Source organism: Impatiens glandulifera, chromosome 1 (assembly GCF_907164915.1).
Source record: "Impatiens glandulifera chromosome 1, dImpGla2.1, whole genome shotgun sequence".
NCBI lineage: Eukaryota > Viridiplantae > Streptophyta > Magnoliopsida > Ericales > Balsaminaceae > Impatiens > Impatiens glandulifera.
The window spans coordinates 72,896,949-72,920,965 of record NC_061862.1 but is presented as its reverse complement, the minus strand read 5'-3'; the positions used below and the strand labels follow the sequence as shown (position 1 = coordinate 72,920,965).

Below are 24,017 nucleotides of genomic sequence, written 5' to 3'. Positions count from 1 at the left end.
ATAAAAGCTAAAAAGCTAAAAACGTAAATGGATTATCTGTTTACAATGCTTTCAATTCTAGTGAGTTTAAAAAACGGTAAACTCTAGTTCCTACAGATATTTCAGTTCTGCTTCGTGCTTGAAATTCCTCTCCACGTTCTCGCGAGGGCGCTGTAATCCGATACAATATCTTTCCATAACTCGTCAACGCTCCTATGGGTTCTGCCATATACCCTTGCATTCCGTTCTTACCAAATGTTATACACCACTGCTCCAAAGCCGCACTTGAACACGCTTGTTATAAATCTATTTCCCTTGGCTTTGAGTAGTGTTGCTTTTTTGATTTCATTCCATTCGCTCGAGAAACTAATCAGCTCCAGGCTTTTATAAAATTTGTCCCAAAGCTCCGAAGCAATACAATAGCTCCCAAATATGTGATATATGGTTTCTTCATTTCCTATGCATAGAAGACAGCCCGCGTCCAGGATGCTCATATACTTGCTGATACGATCACGAGTGCTGAGTCTTTCTTAGAAGGCGAGCCATAGGATGAACTGGTGTCGAGGGATAATCTTCGTTGACCATACAAGAGGAGCCCATTCTACTTTCTGTGCTTTTTCCCAAATTACCTCCCATATTTTCTTCAATACCAGCTTCCCATTGTCCTCAACTTTCCATTCATGAATATCTGGTCTGTCGTGTAGTTGTATGTTACTTATATGATCAAGTATCCTCTTTCCTTCTGGAATTTTCTCAAGAGCAAGTTCCAATTCCCGTCTTTGATGTCTCTGATTTTCGCTTTTGCGTAGTATCTTCTAATACGGGTATTTTGAAACTCCTCCTTATCGATGATATGCTGGTTTTCAAACCAAGGGTCGTGCCAGAATAGAGTGCATTTCCCGTCCCCTAGTCGGATGTCATAAATATCTGCAATATCGCTTCTTAGTTTAAGAATCTTTTTCAAAGATCAGCTCATACCTTCGTGAATTTTGCAATTCCAGATGTTGGTTTCGTGTTTCATAAACCTCATATGCACCCATTTGATCCATAGTGACTCCTGATTGCGCTTCAAAGTCCATAGATGCTTGGAGGTTAGAGCCTTGTTCCACTCGATACAGTTCTTTAAGTCGATGCCTCCCTCGTCCTTCGGTTTGCAGAGAGCGGTCCATTTGACTTTTTTTCCTCCTCTTCCACTACTACCCTAGATAAAGTTTTTCATCAGCGTGTCGATTTCCTTCATTACCTTCTTTGGAATGACCATTTGCTGTGCCCAGTAGCCAACTATGCACATAACCACAGTTTTGATAAGTTCGACCCTCCCTGCATAAGAATGTTTTTTCGCTGTCCAATAAGATATCGTGCTTTTTACCTTTTCAATCAGCAGCTTGCAGTGTGAGATCTCGATCTGCTTCGCAGTTAACGAGATTCCTAAGTACCTTATGGGAAAGCTGCCTTCCTTGATGCCCATGATGTTGAATATGTCCTGCTTTGTTTCGTCCTTCACGCCTCCATAAAATGCCACACTTTTGCTTTCATTAATAGTTAAACTTGTTACTTCAGAAAAGAACATTAGTGCAGCCCTAATAGTTTTAATGGAATCAACGTCTGCGTGCGCTAGAATGAACAAGTCCTCAGCAAAGCATAAATGTGTTACCTCCTCTACCTCACAGAATGGGTGAAAGATGTATGGACGATTCTTTCGGAACATCGCGAAGATGCTCTCAAAGATCGCCATGATAGCTACGAAAAGGTAAGAAGAGAGGGGGTCCCCTTGCCTTACCCCGTTTTCACCCTTGAAATAGCTTCCGTTGACTCCATTGACGCTAACAACAAAGCAGGATGATGAAACGCATTGCATAATCTAATCGATAAAAATCATAGGAAAATCAGAAACAACTAGAAAGTCTCGAATGGGTTCCCATCTAACAGAGTCGAAAGCTTTCTTGATATCTATTTTCAAAGCCACTCTCGGGGATATTTTATTTTTCCTGTAGCCTTTTAATAGGCTCTGCATTAGAAGAATATTATGAGAGATTGTCCTACCGGGGATGAATGCAGATTGATTAAGATTTATTATTTTTCCTATTATATTTTTAAACGTTTAGATATGATTTTTGAAATTATTTTATAAATCACATTGCAGCAGGAAATTGGTCTGAAATCTTGTACTTTCTCAGGTACCGCAGTTTTCGGGATCAGTAACATCTTTACCCACAACCGACCAATTGTCTTTAAAGAACTGTGCATTAAACCCATCAGGACCTGGACTTTTATTCTCATCAATACTAAACAGGACCAAGTGATTGAACAACGAAATTCTAAAAAGAACCAAATTGTAATTTGATTATAAAAAAATCCCGAATTATTTAAATTTGAATAAAAATTAATTATTTTTATGATTAATTTCAAAAACTATCAGGAATTATTTAAAATATTTTAAAATAATATTTTTTAAAAAAAAATCATAACACACAAATCGATTTTAAATGGAACTAAATGTTTTTTTACGGGTTACAACATATTTCTGATATAAAAACAGTTGAATGAAATTTAAATATATTAGGTTTGTTTGTTAACAATTTTTTAATTTATAAATATAGTAAAAATTCATATTATTTTTAATTTTTCAATTATAACACATAAAATTTATTAAAATTTAATATTACTCAACAAATGATATTTCATTTTATTAAGATATATTTTGTTTCTCGCTCATAATATTAGAGGATTTTAATGTTTATAATTAATTATTCAAAAAATACAATATAATCAATCAAATCACCTCATTCAATAAATTAAAATATTAAAATATTTTTTATTTTGAAAATATATATTTTATTATTATATATTGATAAATATCCTTTCTAACCCCTAAAAATCATTTGTCCCGGAAAAATTCGATATTCGAAAATTTTCTAATTTAATTATAATAATAATTAATTCTTTTATCAAATTTAAATTATATTTTTAGATTTAATAATCAAATTATAATTTAATTTAAGAAAATCTCATTTTTAAATTAATTAAAAATAATTAACTTAAAAGGCTATTTATTTAATGAAAAACTCGTTAATTAGATTTTAATTTAAAATCAATAAAATAATTTGTATAGATATATAAACGTATATTTAATCAGAAATTCTTTTAAGTTCGGTGTTTGATGATGATACTCGGAAAAAGCTTTCGCACTATAACTTCTGTACTCGTTAAAGAATGGTCTCTACTTCATAAAATCTTGGTTTTTTTGAAAATTTGGTTTTATTACATTTTATTTAACAAATTAATTTTCAAGTTCTTAACATGCATATTTTTTTTCTTATATTTAAAATTATAAAATAATATTTAAATGTTAGTAAATGCGATTGATGTCGATAATTATTGAGGAAAGTATGTAAAAAATATTAGTTTAAGACATTAAAATTTAAAAAATAAATTCAAACAGACCTTTATCAAAATATTTTTCATGAAGATATTCTAAAAATATTTTAAAATTGTTTTCTAATGTTTTCGGATTTTTTAGAAAATAGTTTAGGGCTTCTAATTAAAAAAGCAATTTTAAAATTTAAAATCTCAAACAAACAGGCCCTAAGACCGGTCTCCTCGGTCGGATGCGGGGATCCTCAATCGGGTTCTACAATTACTCAGTTGAGGCTAGGATTTCTCGGTCGGGTGTAAGGAATTCTCGGTCAAAAATCATGTGACGTCGGGCTTGTTTTCTTGGTGGAAAATTAATCTCATGCTAAAGTTTCTCGGTCGGGTGCGGGATTTCTCGGTTGAAAACCATGTTAGGCTTGTTTTCTCGGTCGAAAATCAATCCCAAACTAAAGTCCCTCGGTCGGGTGCATGATTCTTGGTCGGACTCCAAGATTACTCGGTTAGATGTAGGGGATCCTCAGTCGGGCCGAGATTTCTCGGTCGGCTATCAATAACATCATACATGTTGATGATTTTGATTGGATCCTTTATTCTTTAATCCGAAGATATGGGGAGCTTCATCTAGTCCCAATGATCATTCTTAATAATATCCCGATGCATCATTCGATCGAGAAGATGTTCCATTTGATTGGAACAGTTTTTAGGCAAAAATTGGGACTTTGATTTTTAAGATTCACTTGAGTATAATGAGCTTACCAATAGATTTCTTATACTTAATAGAATCAAAAGGAACTAAAACAAGAACCCTATGTATTCAAGAACTGAATTTTTTTCATTTTTTTTTGAAATCTTAGTTTTTAAGAAAACATGCTTAAAACCGATTAGAATTGATAAAAAAACCATTCATAACATCATTTAGAAGATGTTACGAAAGTTTTCAAAGTATAATTCGAGAGTTGGAACTCAAGAACAAAAACTCAATTTTGAAATTAAATTCGGGTGTTTTTTATTTAGTTTGATTCACTTGAATTTAGTTCAACAGAAATGTTAGAAATGATCTTAAGATCGTTTTCAAATCAAGAAATTGAACAATCAAGCAATATTCAAGACTGACTGAACTGAAATATGAAAATTTCAATTTGAATTCATAAGTTGAATTAACATGAATTAAAGTTTACAATGAGTTGAAGAACACTCATGGAATCTTTTAGAAACTTTTTGATTATCCAGAACTGAGATTTAAGGCCTTACGCAAGATTTCAAAAATTTTAAGAAAAATTTGAAAATTTTAATGGCGGATATTTTTTTGAAGTGGATCGAGGGCTTATGATTATGATCTTTGCCTTAATTTTGCCAAAGGAGAGCTATTTATAGCCTCCTTAAGTTAGTTCATCAACCAAGTTGATCAAAATTCAGACAAAATTCCATTAATGACTTTTGTCTGTATTCGATCATTCTTATTGGATTATGGCATTGTTCCCTCTATGCTCGCAAGCGAAAAATGATAACCATGTTAAAGGGATCATTTTAGCCTTTGAATCACTGCATTTGGTTGAGTATCGATCGAGTTCCACTTTTAAAAAATCAAAAGTTTCAGCCATTCGTCATTATGTTCTTCGCGAGAAATACGACAATCCAGGCTTGAAACGTCATTGTTTTAGGTCGAAATGCAAACGTGTGTTTGGGCACAGCGTTTCGTCAACGGTCCGTTGCGTTTGGCATTCCGTCCATGTTCGGGCTAACAACGTTGAGACGTGCGTTAATCGATTCACTACTTCGCGAACACGTCTTTCTTCCGTTGCAGCGGGTGACGCAGCTTGTTATTAAGCATCATGCCTCATTCGATGGTTGTGTGGTATGTTACACTGATTTCTTTTGATTTTGGCATCTTTTTTAGCCTTAGATTTGTTGGAAATTGATTTTTCTTCAATCTCACTGTGGTGTTATAATTAATTAATTTGGGATAAATTTGATACAACATTTATATCAAATTATTTATTTTAGTCCTTAAAATTAATTTAGGATAAAATTAATACAATATTTTTCTCAAATTATTTTATTTTTGACATTTGTTTTAATTAATTGAGATTGAATTAATACAATAATTATTATAATTAATTATATAATCATGATTTGACCTTAATTTTAGTTATTTTGGATTTATTTATTTAAAATAATTATTTTAAAATTTATAAATTGAGTAAATAAAATTCTAAGGTCTTTTATAAAAAAAAATCAAAATTACTATCAACCAATATTTATAAAATAAATTAATTATATTTAAATACTCAAACTAAACCATCTCTAATAATCAATCATAAATATTTTTTATATTGTATTTTTTAAATAAATTAGATTATTTAAAAAATAAAGATGAATGATAATTTAAAAAATGTAGAGATTTATTTTTGATAAAAATACTTCAAACAATATTAATATATCATGAACTTGGAACATAAACAGTCCCAAGTAATGGTGTCCCAAGTAATGGTTGTTAAAATTTTGAATCAATTCTTACAATTTTATCAATTTTATTATTTCACGTAAGTTTAATGAGTCTGATTTTATGTAATCTTTTACGATTTTAAATTTATGATAATAAAATTTTACGAGTTTATAAATAGTTTCAATTTTACGATTTGATACGACTTTACTTAAATAAACAAATTTATATTTATAAATAAAAAATATTATTATTTATTCAAATAAATAAATTAATATAATTAATTTTATAAATAAAATTTTTTTATAATGTTATTTACGCATTATTATTTTATAATTAATTTTATATTTAAATATATAAATTGACTAAATATAAAATACTTAATTATATATATAAATAACGATAATATATAACTAATTATTTTTCAAATTAAACTTTCATGATTTCAAATAAATTCTAGATTTTAACGAGTTTACAATTGAGAAATAATTGTAAATAAACTCAAGATTTTGACCGTATTAATCTTAAATACATAATTTTCAAATCATTTCTGTATATACACGGTTAACGGTTTAAAATTTTCCTTTCATTTTCTCAATTGGGCATCGTAGCCCAATTTCTCACATAAATGGGCTTCAGCTAGGGCTTTATTTATTTACCCAATGAAATTGTGATCCAAATTTTAACCCTCCAACGAAATTAAAATTAATAGAATTTTAAACCTATTTAGTACTGTCTGCTAATTAATTGAGAATCATCTAAAAAAGTTTAAAATCATAGCGTAAATTCAAATATATATATTTTTTATTGTACAGAAATAACTAAAATTTAGATAAATAAGACATGTTTATAATAAAACAACTTAATTAGAAATAAATTGTAGTTGATCAATATTAAAATCAAGTACAATAATATTGACCACATTTCCTCCTATCAGCCCATTTTTATGTGGTGTATTTATTATAATAATTTCCGTCATAGTTATGAAATCCAGCAATTCGGGTTAACCAATAGATTTATCATATTTTTTTTATAAATAAAAACTTATTTTCTTTCTCACTTTTCATTCTCTTAGTTTTATTTTTTTTTATTTTATTTTGTTTTTATTGAGTTTACCTATTTTTAGTTTTAGACACTAAGAATAACAAATTCCTTCGTTGACCTCAAACTCAATCTTTTACTTGAATCAATTGATTATGTTTTTACCAAACTTGACCCAATAACCAAGTGACTCAGTACCTTCACCGGGGTTGATAACGAGACCAAATTTCAAAACTATGTTTTGATAAGCATACCATCATTTTGCATATAAATATATTATTAAATAGTTGTAATGAATAAAGTATAAATAAAATCAAATATACCTAAACGGTTAGACAAAATCCTATAATATTTTAGATTAAATGAGTTCAATACTACAAATATATATGTCTAGTAAAAAATAGCAATATTAACATATTTTCTAGTAATTTACACATGTGTCCAGAATATATATATATATATATATATATATATATATATATATATATATATATATATTTTTTTTAGAAGCAATTACATATGACTAATATTAACACTAATATGATATTTTTGTTTACATGTATTATTATTTTGTACTTAATAAAATATTTTAAAATTAATTTGTAAATTATTGAATGTACATGTTTTGAATATAAAAAAATAATTCTTAAACAGACACAATATTTAATATATCTAAATTAAGTCAACTCTTCAAAATAAACTTCATATCAATGAAATTTTTATCTAAATCATTAATGATAGACATTTTAATCACTGAATTTTTTTTTTACTGAATCACTAATGAAAGACATTTAATTAACTAGTTAAATTATATTTATTAAATTTAATGCTAATATATTATATATCTTCTTTAAAAAATGGTAAAATTATTTAAAAATAAAATTTAAGACCTTCTGAAAAGCAGTTATCGTTCTTGCTAATAGGGGGTGGCCAAACCTACGGATCGGATACGATCCGGTATTTCGGATCGGATATTCGCCTCTATTTTTTTCAAAAATTGCGATTCGTATCCGATCCGGTATCCGACCATTATCCGATCCGAAAATACCGGATCGGATCGGTCAGCCGGATACCCGCCGATCCGATTTTTTCATATTTTAAATTTTTTTCATATGTTAGAAAAATGAAATTATTCTATTAAGGATTTCAGTTATGAATAATAACGATTTGAGAACAGATTCAAAAACATATTTAAAGGGAAATGGGAAGAAAAACAAATGAAAGAGATATATTTTTGTTTGAGTTTGTGAGTTTGTAAAGGAAAATGGGAGAAAACATAAGGAAGTGGGAAATTTTGTATTTTTGTTTGGGTTTGTGAAGAGAAGAAAGGAAGAGATAGATTTTTGTTTAGTTTGTAATTGTTTAATAATATTTTTATTTGGATTTTTAAAGAGAAACGGGAAGGAAAATATAGGAAGAGAGAGATTTTTTGTTAGGTTTGTATTTATTTAATAATATTTTTGTTTGGGTTTGTTTATTTAATACACTTTTAAAATCACCGAATCGGCTTCGGATATCCGAAATCTTTTTTGCCTGATCCGTATCCGATCCGAAAATCCGGTAAAAATATTGGATCGGATCGATATCCGAATCCGATTCATCGAATACGGATTTTTTCGGATCAAATCGGCCGGATCAACGAATCGGGTCTTTCAGAACTGATTTTTTGACCACCCCTACTTGCTAATAAAGGCCTGATTGACTTAATTCTCTTTCCTCAGTCACAATTTTTTAATTTTTTTTAAAGAGATATCCAAGCTAGAGAAATTCTTTCCTTAAACACAATTTTAAAAAAAAAATATTTAAAGAGATATCCATGCGGTTCAAAATGTAAATAGAGAAACGATCGAGGGAGGAAAATTGAAAGAATTTTAAAGAGAATGACGTGAGCAATATAATTAGCCGAAAAAATAACAAAATTTATCTCTTTCCAAACATTTTATCATTTTTTCAATCAGTGATATAATGACACATAATTATCTACCCCTCTCCCAAATTCTCTCCTATATCACTCATTATATGTTAATATAACATTACACTTTTAATTATATAATAAGAAACCACTTCTTTTTTATAAATATGCATATAAAAAAATTAATGTACATATTCAAATAATTTGGATTTTTAGTTTAAATGACCATTTTATCATTATTTTTAATATTTTATAATAAATAAAGTTTAAGAAAAATAGAAAATATTTTGTGATTTAAAAACTCATAGTTAATTAAATAGTAATAATCTGAAATAACTGCAATCAAACCCTTGTAAGATGTAACTGGATGATTCTTAGGCCGAATTGGGATTTTTTTTAAAAATTAAGTTATGGATTTTTAATTTTTTTTATACAAAATTAAACATCACTTTAATTCTTTTTTATCCATCCCATCACTTAAATTATTAACCAAAATACTAAAATATCTCTATTTTAAATTATTATTTTTTTAAATTTATATATATCATTACCTTTAAATTTTTTTACAAAAAATAATCATTACATCTTTAAAATCATCACCAATCATCATTTTTTTTCTCCCTCTAAGTTTAAAAAAAAAAAAACTCATTCCGAAAAGAAGAAAAAATTAATGATGGTTAATGATTTTGAAGAGGTGGTAATTATTTTTAATAAAAATACTTTAAAAGATATTGATATATATAAATAAATAAAAAATTAAAATAAATGATATTTTAATATTTTAGTTAATAAAATGAGTAATATGATTGTTGAGAGTGGTTGATCAAAAATTTAATTTTGTATAAATTTTTTAAAATGACTCAAAAGAACAAGGTATTAGTAAAAATCACAACATCAAACAATTTGACACTTTCTTTTTCTTCATGTTATTTAGGATCGGATGCAGAATGGAAGAGCTTGTTGGAGTTAAAAAGATAATATCAAAAATAAAATTAAGCTCAATTAACTTGATAAAATGACTCATTTAAACATCTATATAAATATATATATATATATATATATATATATAAATATATATATATAAATATATGTATATATATATAAATATATATATATATATATATATATATATATATATATATATATATATATATATATATATATATATATATATATATATATATATATTATATTTGTGTAGAACCATTTGATGAGCCAAATAACAAAAATATGTATATACATTTATACATAACCTATAAATTTAATAACACTTAATACGTTTATATAGGCGTAATGTTTAGTTAAATTGGTTAAATGTGTTTACGGGTTATATTCTTTAGCAAGCGGGACTAATTGAATTAGTTGTACTCCAAAAGAGTCAAATAACACTTTAGGACTATTATAAATCATAGATGACTGAATGATTTAATCCCCACATCTTATAACTGAGATATCCAAGACTAAACATACTCATTAACTATTATTCATTACAGAATTCAGGTAGGTCGGTTTATTGAGACAAAGTATTAAGATCAACCATTACAGATTACAGATTTAGATTTTCCTTCAACACCTAGAGGGCAAATAACAAAACTCAAATTTACTACAAAAAAAATTCTAAGTGACTACTAAACTTTCATCTCAAAGATATACAATTAACAATCCTTGTATCTTATCTTTGTATCAAACAGAGCAAAACTAGATGTAAAAATTGAGCATTTCCTTCTCTAAAATACAACATGTGTGCATGTATATAGAATATCATCAAAGAACACATTTAGTACTAGAAAATCGATTAGAGGGAACCTGGTAAGAAATAGCCTTGATGCTGCTGAAGTCGATTGTTGAAAAATAGTGAAGATCCTTAATCTTCATAGATCATAATGTCTGATGAGATTCAATAAGCAGAGCATTAAGCATTACATGAACAGCAGCATCATAAACACCTTGATTGTAATGCATCCCATCAACTGTACATAATCTCCCACATTTTTTACTCAGCAGTTTAACATCGAGTAACAAAAGAGGGCCACCATATTCGCGCAGTAGTTTACTTCGATAAACTGCTTTCTCATAATCTAACAATGTGATATCGTTCATCTTCTCTCTTTTCTCCTCCGTATTCAACATCGAGTTTATAAGCTCAGGCATCCCAATCCAGAATATGTGTGGGGATCTAGAAGAAACTGATCCTGAAGCAAATTCTGGAGAGAATGGTAACAATGAATTGACTGAATCCCTCAATAATACTAAACTAGCACCATAACTTGATGAATCTGTCATATGGAGCATATGCCACAACCCTGCTCCCATCACAATCACATCAGGGTAAATTCTATTCCGCTTAAGATCAACCACAAAATCAGTTAGATTCGTCGAATAAGGAGCCCAAATGAAATCCAATTTGATCCCAATCGAATCTATTATGATCTGATAATTGCTATGTCGTTTAAACAAATCTAACCTAACGGAAACCATCTCATCCTGACCTAGAACCAAATTCAACAAAGAAATAGCAATCAATCGTGCCTGTGAATCGCCGGCAACAACTATCCATGATCCATTAAGTAGATCTGAAGCATCAGACCGACTTAATTTCTGAAATTCACAGGCGTCGATGAACGAAGACTTTTCCCAATTCCAAGATGCGCTATTATTATTCGAAATATTCTGAGTATTGACTATGGATTTAACATCGTATACAATGTCGTGAAGCAAAGAAATACATGATTCGCGACTGTCTGTTGCGGAAATCGACGAAACTGACGAAACAAAACTGGTAATTGAAGAAAAATAAGGAGTTATATGAACACCTACCGCGAGGGTGATGAAGAGAGCTCCGCTGAAGAAGAGTACTTTATTTCGACTCAAATGCCATCCCGCTAATCCCATCGGTACAAATAAAACCACGCAGGCCGCCAACAGTCCAAGCTGGACGGCCCCTAACATTTCTCGTTCTATATAAACTTATAAAAGCTGCAGTGAATCGCGGAAGCAGTCACATCCGAGAGAAATTAGGGTTCCAGTGTGCGTATGTATGGATCAATTGCTCAAATCGAATGATTGATGATAAGATAGATAGATAGATAGATTACCTTGAGCGAATCACGGGAAGGAGATGAATCTACAAAGATCATTAGATGAATGTTTCAGCAGAGATGAATCATCGAAGATCATTAGAGAGAATATTTCGTTGATGAATTCAGAGAGAGAAAGAAGAGAGATCCGACTGTGATGGTAACTGCACAACAGACGAAACTGAAATGATGAGCGACAACCGAACTATTTCTTCATCTATATATATATATATATATTTTTTTTAAAATTTATTTATAAAATTATAATTTAAAAAAAAATATTATTTATAAAAAATATAATCCAAATTCATACTTATATTTTATTATAAATTAATGATTAAAATTAATTCTAATGATAATTCATACATCAAGTTTTTTTAATTGAAAATGTGAGTTTTTATCATTAATTATTCTTATATAAATTTGAAGACAAATTATCATTATTAATTAATTAACCAGCATCCAAAATGAGATTCAGAAGAAGAAGCTCAAAATAAATATTTTGTTAGGTGATTAATATGACTTTACTAATCGAGATTACAAAGTCTGATCGTGCACGCATTTATCATTTTTGCTTCATTTTACTTTTAAGAATTTTTTTTACTATTATTTTTTGTCCGATTTTAAGAAATTTTCGCGGGCATAGTTATTTTATATTTTCTATAAAAAAAATATTTAATTAAATTATGTAAATAATTTTTTAAAAATATTATTATATATATTTTAATATATTAATATTTTATATTATTATTAAAAAATAAATTTAAAACACTTATAAAATAAAAAATAAATAAATATATAGGTGATATTATATATTTATATGTTTATTAATTTTCTAATAGAACTATGATGAAATCAAGACATATTAACATTCTGAGAAAAATCACTTGTAATTACAAACTACGGACGTATTTGCTTAACAGATTTTAATTGATTTTTCAATAAAACCACAATTTACACAAAAACAACAGTTTATTAACATTTTGATAATAATAATAATAATAAAAGAAAAAAAAAAACACCAAATTGAATGCAAAATAACAGTCGTGTAAGAGATGAGGCGATCATAGCCGTCGGTTCTTTTAAGGTAAAAATACCTTGATCTGCGGGCAAGGATTGTCGGTGTGTTTTTTCTTATGTATAAATAAATATAAGCTTCGTCATTAATCACCATTTTTTATTTTTTATTATGTCTTGAATATTTTTGTTTTGTTTTTTTAAAATAATTTAGTACAAGTAAATTTGAAACAAATTTATCTCTGAGATTGATAATTTAATTATTATTTATATCTTATTTTAAAAAAATAATTTTATATCCATACAAATAATAATAATATAAAGTAAATTTTATTTTGAATATAAATTGTTGAACCTTACATGCGTATCATTTATTATAAACTCTTTGCTTTTAAGTGGTTAATTTATTAATTAAGAAAATGGTGAATTTGAAATTACATAATTATGTAATTGTAGAATCGAAAGGGGGTATTTTCGTAAAAATGAGGTGTGTATAGATTCCCTTCTTCAACCTTTGTCTCTTTCTTTTCCCTGAACTTCAAAAACCAATGTTCATCACTTTCTCTCTCTACATTCTCTTTCTAAAAATGCGGTATTATTGTCCAATACACTACTACCTGCTCTTGTTAGCTTTCACATTATCATCATCAATGGCGGAAGCTGCTCACTATTCCTCAACAAATCTCACTCCATCTTCTTCCTTGTCTTCCTCCTCAGATGCCTCATCATATACCGATTGGAAACCAGCGCACGCCACTTACTACGCAGCTGCTGATCCACGGGACGCCTTCGGAGGCGCCTGCGGTTATGGAGACCTACTCAAGACCGGTTACGGCCTCGCGACCGCGGGAATGAGTACGGCGCTCTTCGATCGCGGCCAGATCTGCGGTGCTTGCTTCGAGGTCAAGTGTGTGGAAGATCTCCGCTGGTGTATACCAGGAACTTCCATTATCGTGACGGCTACTAATTTCTGCGCGCCTAACTATGGATTTACGGCCGACGGAGGCGGACATTGTAATTGGCCCAACAGTCATTTCGTTCTTCCGATTGAAGTTTTTGAGAAAATTGCTATCTGGAAGGCTGGAAATATGCCGATTGAGTACCGAAGGTATAATGATTCCTTATTTCATTTTCTAGCTTGCACCATAAGTTGCCATTGATGATCTATGTTCAATTTCTTACGGTTATTGTTCACACTGCTTTATTAAAGTACTGAAGTTAGCTTATGGCGCCTTTTAGCCCCACCACCACCATTATCATCATCATCATCTTCCTTTTATTGACTGGTGCAATCCATTTTCCTTGGTTAGCGTAATCTTCACTAATAAATGATATTAATCGGTTCAATGTTTCTATAAATCGTTTAATTTTTCAAACAAGAACACTTGAATCAGCTTTTCCTTCTTTGAATGCTGTTTACGTTTTCCTTCTCTTAGCTTATTAGGGTTCTTTTGATCATTTTGGGTTAAATGACTTAAATACCCTTGACATATAAAATGATTTTCTTTTCCCATTCAATTATTGAGAGACTAATTTCAATTAACTTATAGTTTTTTATAAACAATTTACTAATGATTAGGACACTTTAATCATTATTTATACTCTTAATGACTTTCTTTCCAAATAACTCTAACTAAACTAATAAATTCTTCAACTTAGTCAAACAAGGTAATTTAATAAGAATTACTTTGTTTTTCAAATAATCCAAGATCAAATTAAGGCTTTGATTCATATGGGTTGTAATAAGAATAAGTACTTATTTGGATCAATTACTAAAATCCTCCTCTCTTTTTTACTAGGGTTTTAATCTTAACATGACTCCCCCAGTCATGATCCTCTTTAATTAGAACTATTTATAGTAAAAATATATCTTACTTAATAATTTGAAAGATATGATTAAGGGGTGTTTTACATTTTTCATCTCCTTAATTAACTTAGGGCTTGTTTGATGTGATGTTATTTGAATTACATGATCAAATTAAGCTTTAAGATTGGAATGATTATGGATGTTGGAGTAGTTTAAAATGTAATCTAAATCACCCAAATCAATCAAGCCACTAATCTGGTATTTTTTTTGTTAATTTAGGATCAAATGCAGAAGGGAAGGGGAGATTAGATTCACAATTGATGGTTCAGGTATATTTATATCAGTATTGATCAGTAATGTTGCCGGAGCTGGCGATATAGTGGCAGTTAAGATTAAAGGATCAAGAACAGGTTGGCTTCCAATGGGTAGGAATTGGGGGCAAAATTGGCATTTAAATGCGGATATGCAAAACCAACCTCTATCGTTTGAGGTTACTTCGAGCGATGGGATTACACTCACGTCTTACAATGTTGCTCCTAAAAATTGGGGCTTTGGACAGACTTTTTTTGGGAAGCAATTTGATTCGTAGGGAACAACCCTAAGCACGCAATTGGATGTATGATGACTAAAAGAGTCTCGCAAATCCAACCATTCAAGCCCATTTTGATGGGCATGAGAAGATAGAAAGGTATGTATGTATATGATTAAATGGTTTATTTTTGGAATGATTGATGTATCTTTTGTGATCTTGGCAATTTTAGACTTTGAGAAATGTTGGTTCTATATGATTCCTGTTTTGAAAAGTCTCTCTGTACTAAACACAAAATTCATACATATTAAGCAAATGTTGACGAAAGATGAGTGGAAAATCCTTCTCAGAAGAGGCCAAGTTTATCCATTATATCGATTGATGCAATTCGATAAGCAATGCATTGAGCATTACATGAACAGAAGCTTCATAAACAGCTTGATTGTAATGCATCCCATCAACTGTACATAATCTCCCACATTTTTTACTCAGCAATTTAATATCGAGTAACAAAAGAGGGCCACCATATTTGCGCAATAGTTTACTTTGATAAACTGCTCTCTCACAATCTAACAATGTGATATCGTTCATCTTCAATCTCTTCTCCTCTGTATTCAACATCGAGTTTATAAGCTCGGGCATCCCAAGCCAGAAGCATATTCTGGAGAGAATGGTAACAATGAATTGACTGAATCCCTCAATACTACTAAACTAGCACCATAACTTGATGAATCTGTCATGTGGATGAACACCTACTGCGAGTCTGCGAGAGTGATGAAGAGAGCTCCACTGAAGAAGAGCAGTTTATTACGGGTGAGGTGCCATCCCGCGATTCTCATTTGCAGAAATGAGAGTATGCAGGTCGCCAACAGTCGAAGACTGATCGGATCGTACAATACAATAGCTCCAGTGAGAGTTAGGGTTCGAATCCATGGACCATGGGTATAGTCAAATAATTGAAGGTGAGAAGAAACCTTCATCGAATCAAAGATTGAAATGCATAACTAAACACAGTTGAAATCAGTTTAAAAAAATTTTAAGCAATTGATTTTGGTTTATTTTTCGATTTGGTCAAGTAAAATTTGATCTGTCTATTTATTCATTTGTAAAAATTATTAGAGTAACTAATAGAAGTTTACATAAAATTTGCTTTTGAAAATAAATATAAGTGTGTTTATTTGTTTTTGACAACTATATATATTTTATTGTTAAAAAGTTAATTATTAAATAATCACCGAAATTTATAATATATATATCCATGATAGGTCGAGTCGGTCTGATCGTTCACGGATGAATTCGTTTTTATTAGTTTTATAAACCGTACGTCCTTTAGTTAATCATTTCGGTTAATTTTTGGCTTCATTTTAAATTTGTTCAATTCAATTAAGGAGATTGTTTACTTGGTGCTCTTTATTATTTTATTTTAAACTTTTTTTATATTTTGCTCAAAGGCATTTGTAAGATTAACCAAGTATTTATTTCCTCCCTTCCCTCCCATGTTCTCAAAGCTTGTTACCTTTTAGTCGATTCTTATTCGAAATGTCCGAAATGTCCGTCATTAAGAGTGGTTCGTACCATTTGAATATTGGTTGGTCTCATGTTTTATATATCTTTTTGTGTGCTCCGTCTATGGAGGTGACGCAATGAATGATTTTGATGGTAAACTCAATCTCGGGTACGCATTTAAGGAAAAAGTTTTTCCACAAATGTTATGCTATAGAACTCATTGATTTACCTTATACTTTAATCTCATAAAAAGTAGACAAAAAAACTATCCTTACGAAAGTTATCTTGTCTTAGAGATGAGAAACTAAAATAGAGTTCTATACAAGAACGGACCTAGAATTCGGTGGTGGGATGGGCTTAAAAAAAATTTAGGGTGGACTCAGGGATGGACCTAGAATTCGGTGGTGGGGTGGGCTTAAAAATTTTTTAGGGTGGGCTAACGTAAAAAAGGAAATTTTTTTGGATAAAACGGATAAATAAAAGTAAGTTTTACCATTTTTTAATAATTAAATAAATAAAATCGTGAATTCTATTGAATTTTTTTAATAATTAAGGGGTGTCACATTTTAACCGTAAAAGAAAAACAAATTCGGGGTGGGCTGAAGCCAACTGAGCCCCTACATGGATTCGTTCTTGGGTGGACTTAAATAAATAACGAGAAAAATTTGGATAAAACGAGTAAATAAATGTAAGTTTTATTATTTTTTAATAATTAAATAAGTAAAATAATGAATTCTATTGAATTTTTAAAAAAAAATTATGGGATAATGTCACATTATAACCGTAAAAAAAATATATTTCGATGGGCTCGGTTCTTGGTGCTATAGCATAAACCTTTTAGAGTTGTTTTGTCTTATTTAGGGTCGGCCCTATGGTAAGGCAACCTATGTAGTTGCATAGGCTCCCCATTTTTTAATATTTAATAATATTATATTATTAATATTATTTTTTTTCTTTAATATTATATATATATATATATATATATATATATATATAATTTTTTTATTTTTTTTTAATCTCTTATTTCCATATTATAATATATTAACTATTTATCTCTCAGATTATAATATTATTAAAAATTTTAATTTTTTTTACTATTTTAGGGGCCCCAAAATTTAAATATGTATATGACCCAATATTCTCAGGATCGGCCCTGGTCTTACTATAACTGACTTCGGGAGTCATCACTTTAGTTACTTCACAAAGAAACTAAATGAAAGAAAATTATAGATTTATTTTTAAAGGTTTGGTGCTTGGTTAAGTATTAGGAAAGGGCATACGACGCTATGTCTTTTACGCCTGTCCAGATGAACATTCTCTACTCGAACGTAGTTGACCTTTGGATGTTTAGAAGAATTGTTACACATTCAATTTTTTTTACTCGAACTCAAAGATTTTTCCAATGGTAGTTCATTTGCTCTGAATGGTTAAGTAGAATAAAAGTTAGTGCACTTACTCTTGTGAGGGCATGGAAGATCACTTGTATACCGAATGACAATATAAGACCAATTTCATTCGATCGGGCTATGTCTCAACTTTCCATATGTGAGTAGCAATCATTTTTTGAAGCAATATGGGTCAAGTTATGGATTTAAAACCAAGGATATGTTAGTTTAGATCCGATTTTGGGCACCTTACCTTGTTTAAAAGTTGCGTTGAGTTCGAGGGCTATAAACAAAAATTGGCACTCTCCTAACTTTCTAAAACATCCAAAATTATCCAAATTCATCAAGAATTGAGGTCTACCCGAATTTTTGAATTTGGGTGTAAGTGATAGTCTTCTTCTAGTCGAATGTTACCAAATGAAGAACATTAAAGATTTCTTCATGTTTAGCTTCCGCTGACATAATGATGACATCACTCCCGCGTCATTGACTAGTCCAAGCACATTGATTGTGAGTTGATAAGTTCAAAACGTCCGAGTTAACTCAAGTTTCTTCTTTTTGACTTTTTGGAGTTTTTTCTGAAAAGTTGTAAAAAGTATATTATATTCAAAATTCATAATTTTTTTAATTGATTAATCTAAATGTACCCGATCGTTTAGTATTTCTGATAAGTTGTATTTGGGCACAAAAACGAGCGTTTAAATAGTTGTTTTTTTACGTTTTGCAAAAAAACAATATTATACTCAAAGTTCATGATTTTCTATGTCGTCAATTTGAAGGTGTCAAACCATTACAATTTTGAGTAGTTTTGAAAAGTGACGTTTGAACCGTGTTAATATAGGTCAATTGGAGTCGATTTTGTGAAACAGGTCTTGTTTTTTGGTATATTGTTCGAAATACTAGACCAAACATATTTATTTTAATTTTGGGGTGTAAAATTATAGTGTCTACAATAACTTTTTTTTTTTTTTTTTATATATTTTACATAAAATTTTATGTGTTCATCGTTATGCATGATTTCACCTTGAGAATAAAATATGAGATGTTTAGTTTGTTAGACATCACATTTTAAATTAGATAGTGAATTGCATATGATTATATTCTCAATAATAGTATGAATATATTTTATTTTGTTTGTTTAAAAGAAAGTATATAAAATTTAAGAGCTCCAAACAAAGATGATCCAAATGCCCACAAATTATTCTATTTGGAAAGTTAATACGTGATCTCAATTGTGATTATATTCATTTTTATTTGGTGGATAACTATATAATGTTATTCAATTACAAGCAAAAGATAGGTTAGAAGTTTAAAAATTGGATTGTTATAATTTTTGACAGCTAACAAAAATTCAAATACTTTTTATTTTTCATCAAACAATTTTAAAAAAAATGACGTGGCATTTTTTAATTTTAATACAATTTTAATTTGGTGAGGGAATGACGTGGCATCACCTTCATGAAAAATGTAAAAGTGGGAGGAAAGAGAGAAAAGGGAGAAATTATTTGATTTTTTCAGCGAATAAGATTATGCCACGTCATTCCCTCACTTAATCATTTCTATATATATATATATATATATATATATATATATATATATATATATATATATATTAACTATTTTGTAATTGATTAAAAAATAGCACATATATATATATATCAAATAGCAAGAATTTTCCTTAAAAATTGATATTTGAATTCAAGATATTGATAACTTTTGTATCTATACAAAGATTTTTCAAGGTAAACCTTACAAATATTGTTGTCTATATATTCACCATTAATAGTAAATCAATTTTTGAAATTTAAGATAACCTTGATCATATGCAATCATGTTCTATTAACATGGTTTTGTGGGCAATATTTTTGTCGATTTAGTAATTTCCACATTATTTTGAAATTTTATAAAATTTCATGATTTTAAGATAACGTAATTAATAAAATTGTGAAAAATAATAGATCAATTCTCATTATAGACGCTGATAAACAAATTAGAAAATTGAAAGAAATGTATTCTTTGTTACATGTTTTTATAAAACGTATCGAATTGATCTTGAAACTTTACCGATTGCGAGGAAAATTGTTTTGTTCTTTAAACAAAATTCAAATATATAAAGATCAAATTAAAAATCTAAAAAAAAAAAAAAATAGAGGAATGTGGGACTCACCTCTCAAGAAATTAAGGAATAAAAATAGGAAGTTAAAAAAGAATATGAGCACAAGAAACATTGTCTCCTCGTCCATCCACTAAAAGATCCGCATGTTAAGAGAATTAATTAAACTCCAAACAAGGATTAGCTTTCTACATTATTCTAACTAATGATTAATTATACAATTAAAATAAAGTGTATATATATATATATAATATTAATTATTCTCTTTTTCTTCTTCTTTAGAGCTGTAACAGATTCATTTGGAAGCCTGACTTAGGTCTGAACTCGAACGTCCAGACCTAGAAGACCGACCAAAAGACAGTGGCTGACGATGCATACTTTCGGTCGGACATTAATTAATATTATTATTTTCGATCTCTTTTCTCCATTGTTAATTAATTAATTTATTTATATTTATCATCGATCAAATTGGCATCGAGGAATGATAAAGCCAACGAATGGCTAGCGAAAGCAAGGCCACGAATCCTACGTGGCCTTGCCAGCTAGGAGAGAGAAAGAAAAAAAAAAAAAAAAAAAAATTAAAACGTTTCTGCTCCTCTTTCACCCAATAGGGTTTCATATTTCTGCATTTCTTTCTCTCTCTGAAAAACTTCATTTATTTCTCTTCTCCAGCTCCGGCAGCATTTATTTCTCTTCTCCGGCTGCATTTATTTCTTTTCCACGGCTGCATTTACTTCTCAATGGTATCCTTTTTAAGGATCTTTATTATTTTTTTAATAGATCCAGAGTTTAGATTTTATAGATCTAGGGTTTAGATTTTACAGATCTAGGGTTTTACATTTTACAGATGTATATATGGGATTTAAACGGTTTGAATTTTCAGGATACAGAAGCACCAAACTTGCACAACCCAGTAGATGAAGAACTTAACCTGAACAGATCCACCCCCGTTGAACCCCAAAGGTACCCTGAACAGATCTAGTGGTTTCGGGACAAGAAAGGGTCCTTCCTTGTCCCGAAATGGTTGGTTTCGGGACAAGAAAGGGTCCTTCCTTGTCCCGAAATGTGTGGTGTCTTGTAAGAAAATGCTGTGTTTTGGGTAAAAAAATTTTGTGTTTCGGGACCCGAAATGAGTCGTTTCGGGACAAGAAAGGGTCAAAATCAACCATTTCGGGACAAACATTGTTTTGTTTCGGGACCCGAAATAGGTCGTTTCGGGACAACATGGTGGTTTCGGGACCCGAAAGTGTGTTTCGGGACCCGAAACGGATGGTTTCGGGACCCGAAAGGTGGTTTCGGGACCCTAAACGGGTGGTTTCGGGACCCGAAAGGTGGTTTCGGGACCAGAAACGAGTTGTTTCGGGACCCGAAATGTGGTTTCGGGACCCGAAACGAGTTGTTTCGGGACCCGAAATGGGTGTTTTATGGACTTTTTCTTACGGTTTCACATAATTTTTGCAGTCACATTCCTAGTGTTGGAATGACATTTTCCTCCGAAGAACAACTTCTTGAATTCTACACATCATATGCCCACTTAACGGGATTCGGCATTACCAAATTAGGGAGCAAAAATGTAGGTGGTAAGAGGAAATATTTCAGCGTTGGTTGTGCCAAGAGTTCTATGAAGGAATCGAAGGCAAAAAATAAGTTTCATCAGCCTAGACCAATAACGAAGACAGATTGTAAAGCAAAGATTAATGTTGTTGTTCGAAATGAAGGGGAATATGTGATAACAAGTATTTCTCTTGAGCACAACCATACATTAAGCCCAAAGAGAATACGTCATGTTAGATCCTACAAAGTGATTGACGGAAATGTAAAAAGAAGATTGGATACAAACGATGAAGCTGGAATAACTGTGGCCAAAACATTTCAATCACTTGTAGTTGAAGCTGGAGGGTATGAAAACATGTCTTTCGATGAGAGGACATGTAGAAATTACGTTACAGAAGCACGACGGTTGAGGTTAGGGATTGGGGATGCTGAAGCACTCACTAATTATTTCTTAAGAATGCAAACCAGGAACTCAAACTTCTTCTACCTTATTGATTTGGACGAGGAATCCCGAATTAAAAACGTGTTTTGGGCAGATGGTAGGTGCAGGGCTGCCTTTGAAGATTTTCATGACGTTATCTCTTTCGATACAACCTATTTGACAAATCGCTATGACATGCCTTTCGCTCCGTTTGTTGGTGTTAATCATCATGGTCAATCCATTTTGCTTGGATGTGGATTATTGTCAAGTGAGGATTCAAATTCTTTCACTTGGTTGTTTAGAACTTGGTTGGAATGTATGCATGATAGACCTCCAAATGCCATAATCACAGACCAATGTCGATCCATGGCGATTGCAATTGAGAAGGTATTTCCTAAAACTCATCATCGATTTTGTTTGTGGCATATAATGAAGAAACTTCCTATAAAACTTGGAAGCCATACTGAATATCATCTAATAAAGAAGAGGCTGAAAAACATAGTATACAATTCCATAAATATTCAACAATGTGAAGAGGATTGGAATAGATTAATTGAAGATTATCAGTTGGAAGATAATGTTTGGTTGAAATCTTTGTATTTGGAAAGATCTAAATGGATACCTGTTTATGTCAAAGGACAATTTTGGGCCGGCATGTCAACATCTCAACGGAGTGAAAGTATGAACGCATTCTTTGATGACTACGTGCAGTCCAAAACATCTCTCAAACAATTCGTCGAGCAATATGATAGGGCTCTGTTGCGAAATATCGAGAGAGAAAAGAAATTGGATTTCAAATCTTTTAATTCTTTGATACCAACTGTAAGTGGATTTGCCTTTGAAAGACAATACCAAACCTTCTACACTCCTGATATATTTAGATTGGTTCAAGAAGAAGTTAGAGGTTTGATGTTGTGCGACATCTCAGTCATTGAAGAGGAAGGGTCAGTTAGTATATTTAGAGTTGAGGAAATCATTCTGGGGGTTAATGGAGAACATGTAAGAGATGTTTCTTACAAAGTACATTACACAGAAAATGATTGCAATGTGAAATGTCAATGTCGATTGTTTGAGTTCAGAGGTGTTTTGTGTAGGCATATCATAGCTGTATTGAAAAAAATGAGGGTGAATGAGGTACCAATGCATTATATAATGGACCGGTGGCGTAAAGATATTAAGCGTGGGTATCAAAATATCACCAACATTTATGATTCAGATATGTCTGTTGAAGAAAAAAAACGTCACAATAGTCTAACTCGATTGATGCAAGAGGTTCAACAAGTTGGAGTAAAATCTGAAGTCAGCTGTTCTTTTTGGATGAACGGAATAAAAGGCTTGATGGAACAGTTTCTGTCACTTAATCATGGAAGCCATACTGAAGCATCTAAAGACCAAAGCACAGAAGCATCTCCATCTCCATCTCCATTTCAATCTCCAGCTACATCCATTTTGATACACTCTCCTAACAAAGTTAGAAGTCGAGGACGACCACCAACAAAGAGGAAACAATCCTTAATTGAAAAAATCCCCAAGACTTCGAGATCAAAAAAGAAGAGAAATACGGCCACAACATCTACAGTTTTGGATTCAACACAACAACAACAGCAATGGAATGATCCACTTTCAACTCAATTATCCTTTACATCACTTTTGTCCTCTTAAGTATATGTCGAAGATAATGCGTGTGGGGATAACATTCAACGAAGATAGTATTTATTTGATAATGAAGAGAGTACTTATTTGATAATGTTGTTGTCACTTTGAATATTTTTACTTTTTTATCATATCTTTAACGAAGATAGTACTTATTTGATAATGTTTTTATCCCGAAACCACACGTTTCTTGTCCCGAAACAAC

General features: G+C 30.6%; 2 protein-coding genes across 2 annotated transcripts; one reads left to right on the top strand and one right to left on the bottom strand.

Annotated features, from left to right (window-relative positions):
- Positions 1–10,203: 10,203 nt before the first annotated feature.
- On the bottom strand, positions 10,204–12,009 carry LOC124921515 (protein ALTERED XYLOGLUCAN 9-like). The gene is made up of 2 exons (XM_047462188.1): positions 11,846–12,009; positions 10,204–11,726 (listed from the first exon to the last, which is right to left on the bottom strand). The coding sequence occupies exon 2, from the start codon at positions 11,697–11,699 to the stop codon at positions 10,629–10,631; it is 1,071 nt and encodes a 356-aa protein (XP_047318144.1). The 5' UTR covers positions 11,700–11,726; positions 11,846–12,009; the 3' UTR covers positions 10,204–10,628.
- Positions 12,010–13,413: 1,404 nt separating this feature from the next.
- Positions 13,414–15,485, top strand: LOC124921514 (expansin-A13-like). Its single transcript, XM_047462187.1, has 2 exons — positions 13,414–13,952; positions 14,931–15,485. Exons 1-2 carry the CDS (start codon positions 13,432–13,434, stop codon positions 15,238–15,240), a joined length of 831 nt encoding a protein of 276 aa, XP_047318143.1. The 5' UTR covers positions 13,414–13,431; the 3' UTR covers positions 15,241–15,485.
- Positions 15,486–24,017: the final 8,532 nt, after the last annotated feature.

Coding starts and splice junctions, on each gene's coding strand:
- LOC124921515 (XM_047462188.1), bottom strand. CDS start 11,699: ATGTTAGGGGCCGTCCAGCTTGGACTGTTGGCGGCCTGCGTGGTTTTA.
- LOC124921514 (XM_047462187.1), top strand. CDS start 13,432: ATGCGGTATTATTGTCCAATACACTACTACCTGCTCTTGTTAGCTTTC. Junction 13,953..14,930: donor ATGCCGATTGAGTACCGAAG/GTATAATGATTC, acceptor TTGTTAATTTAG/GATCAAATGCAGAAGGGAAG.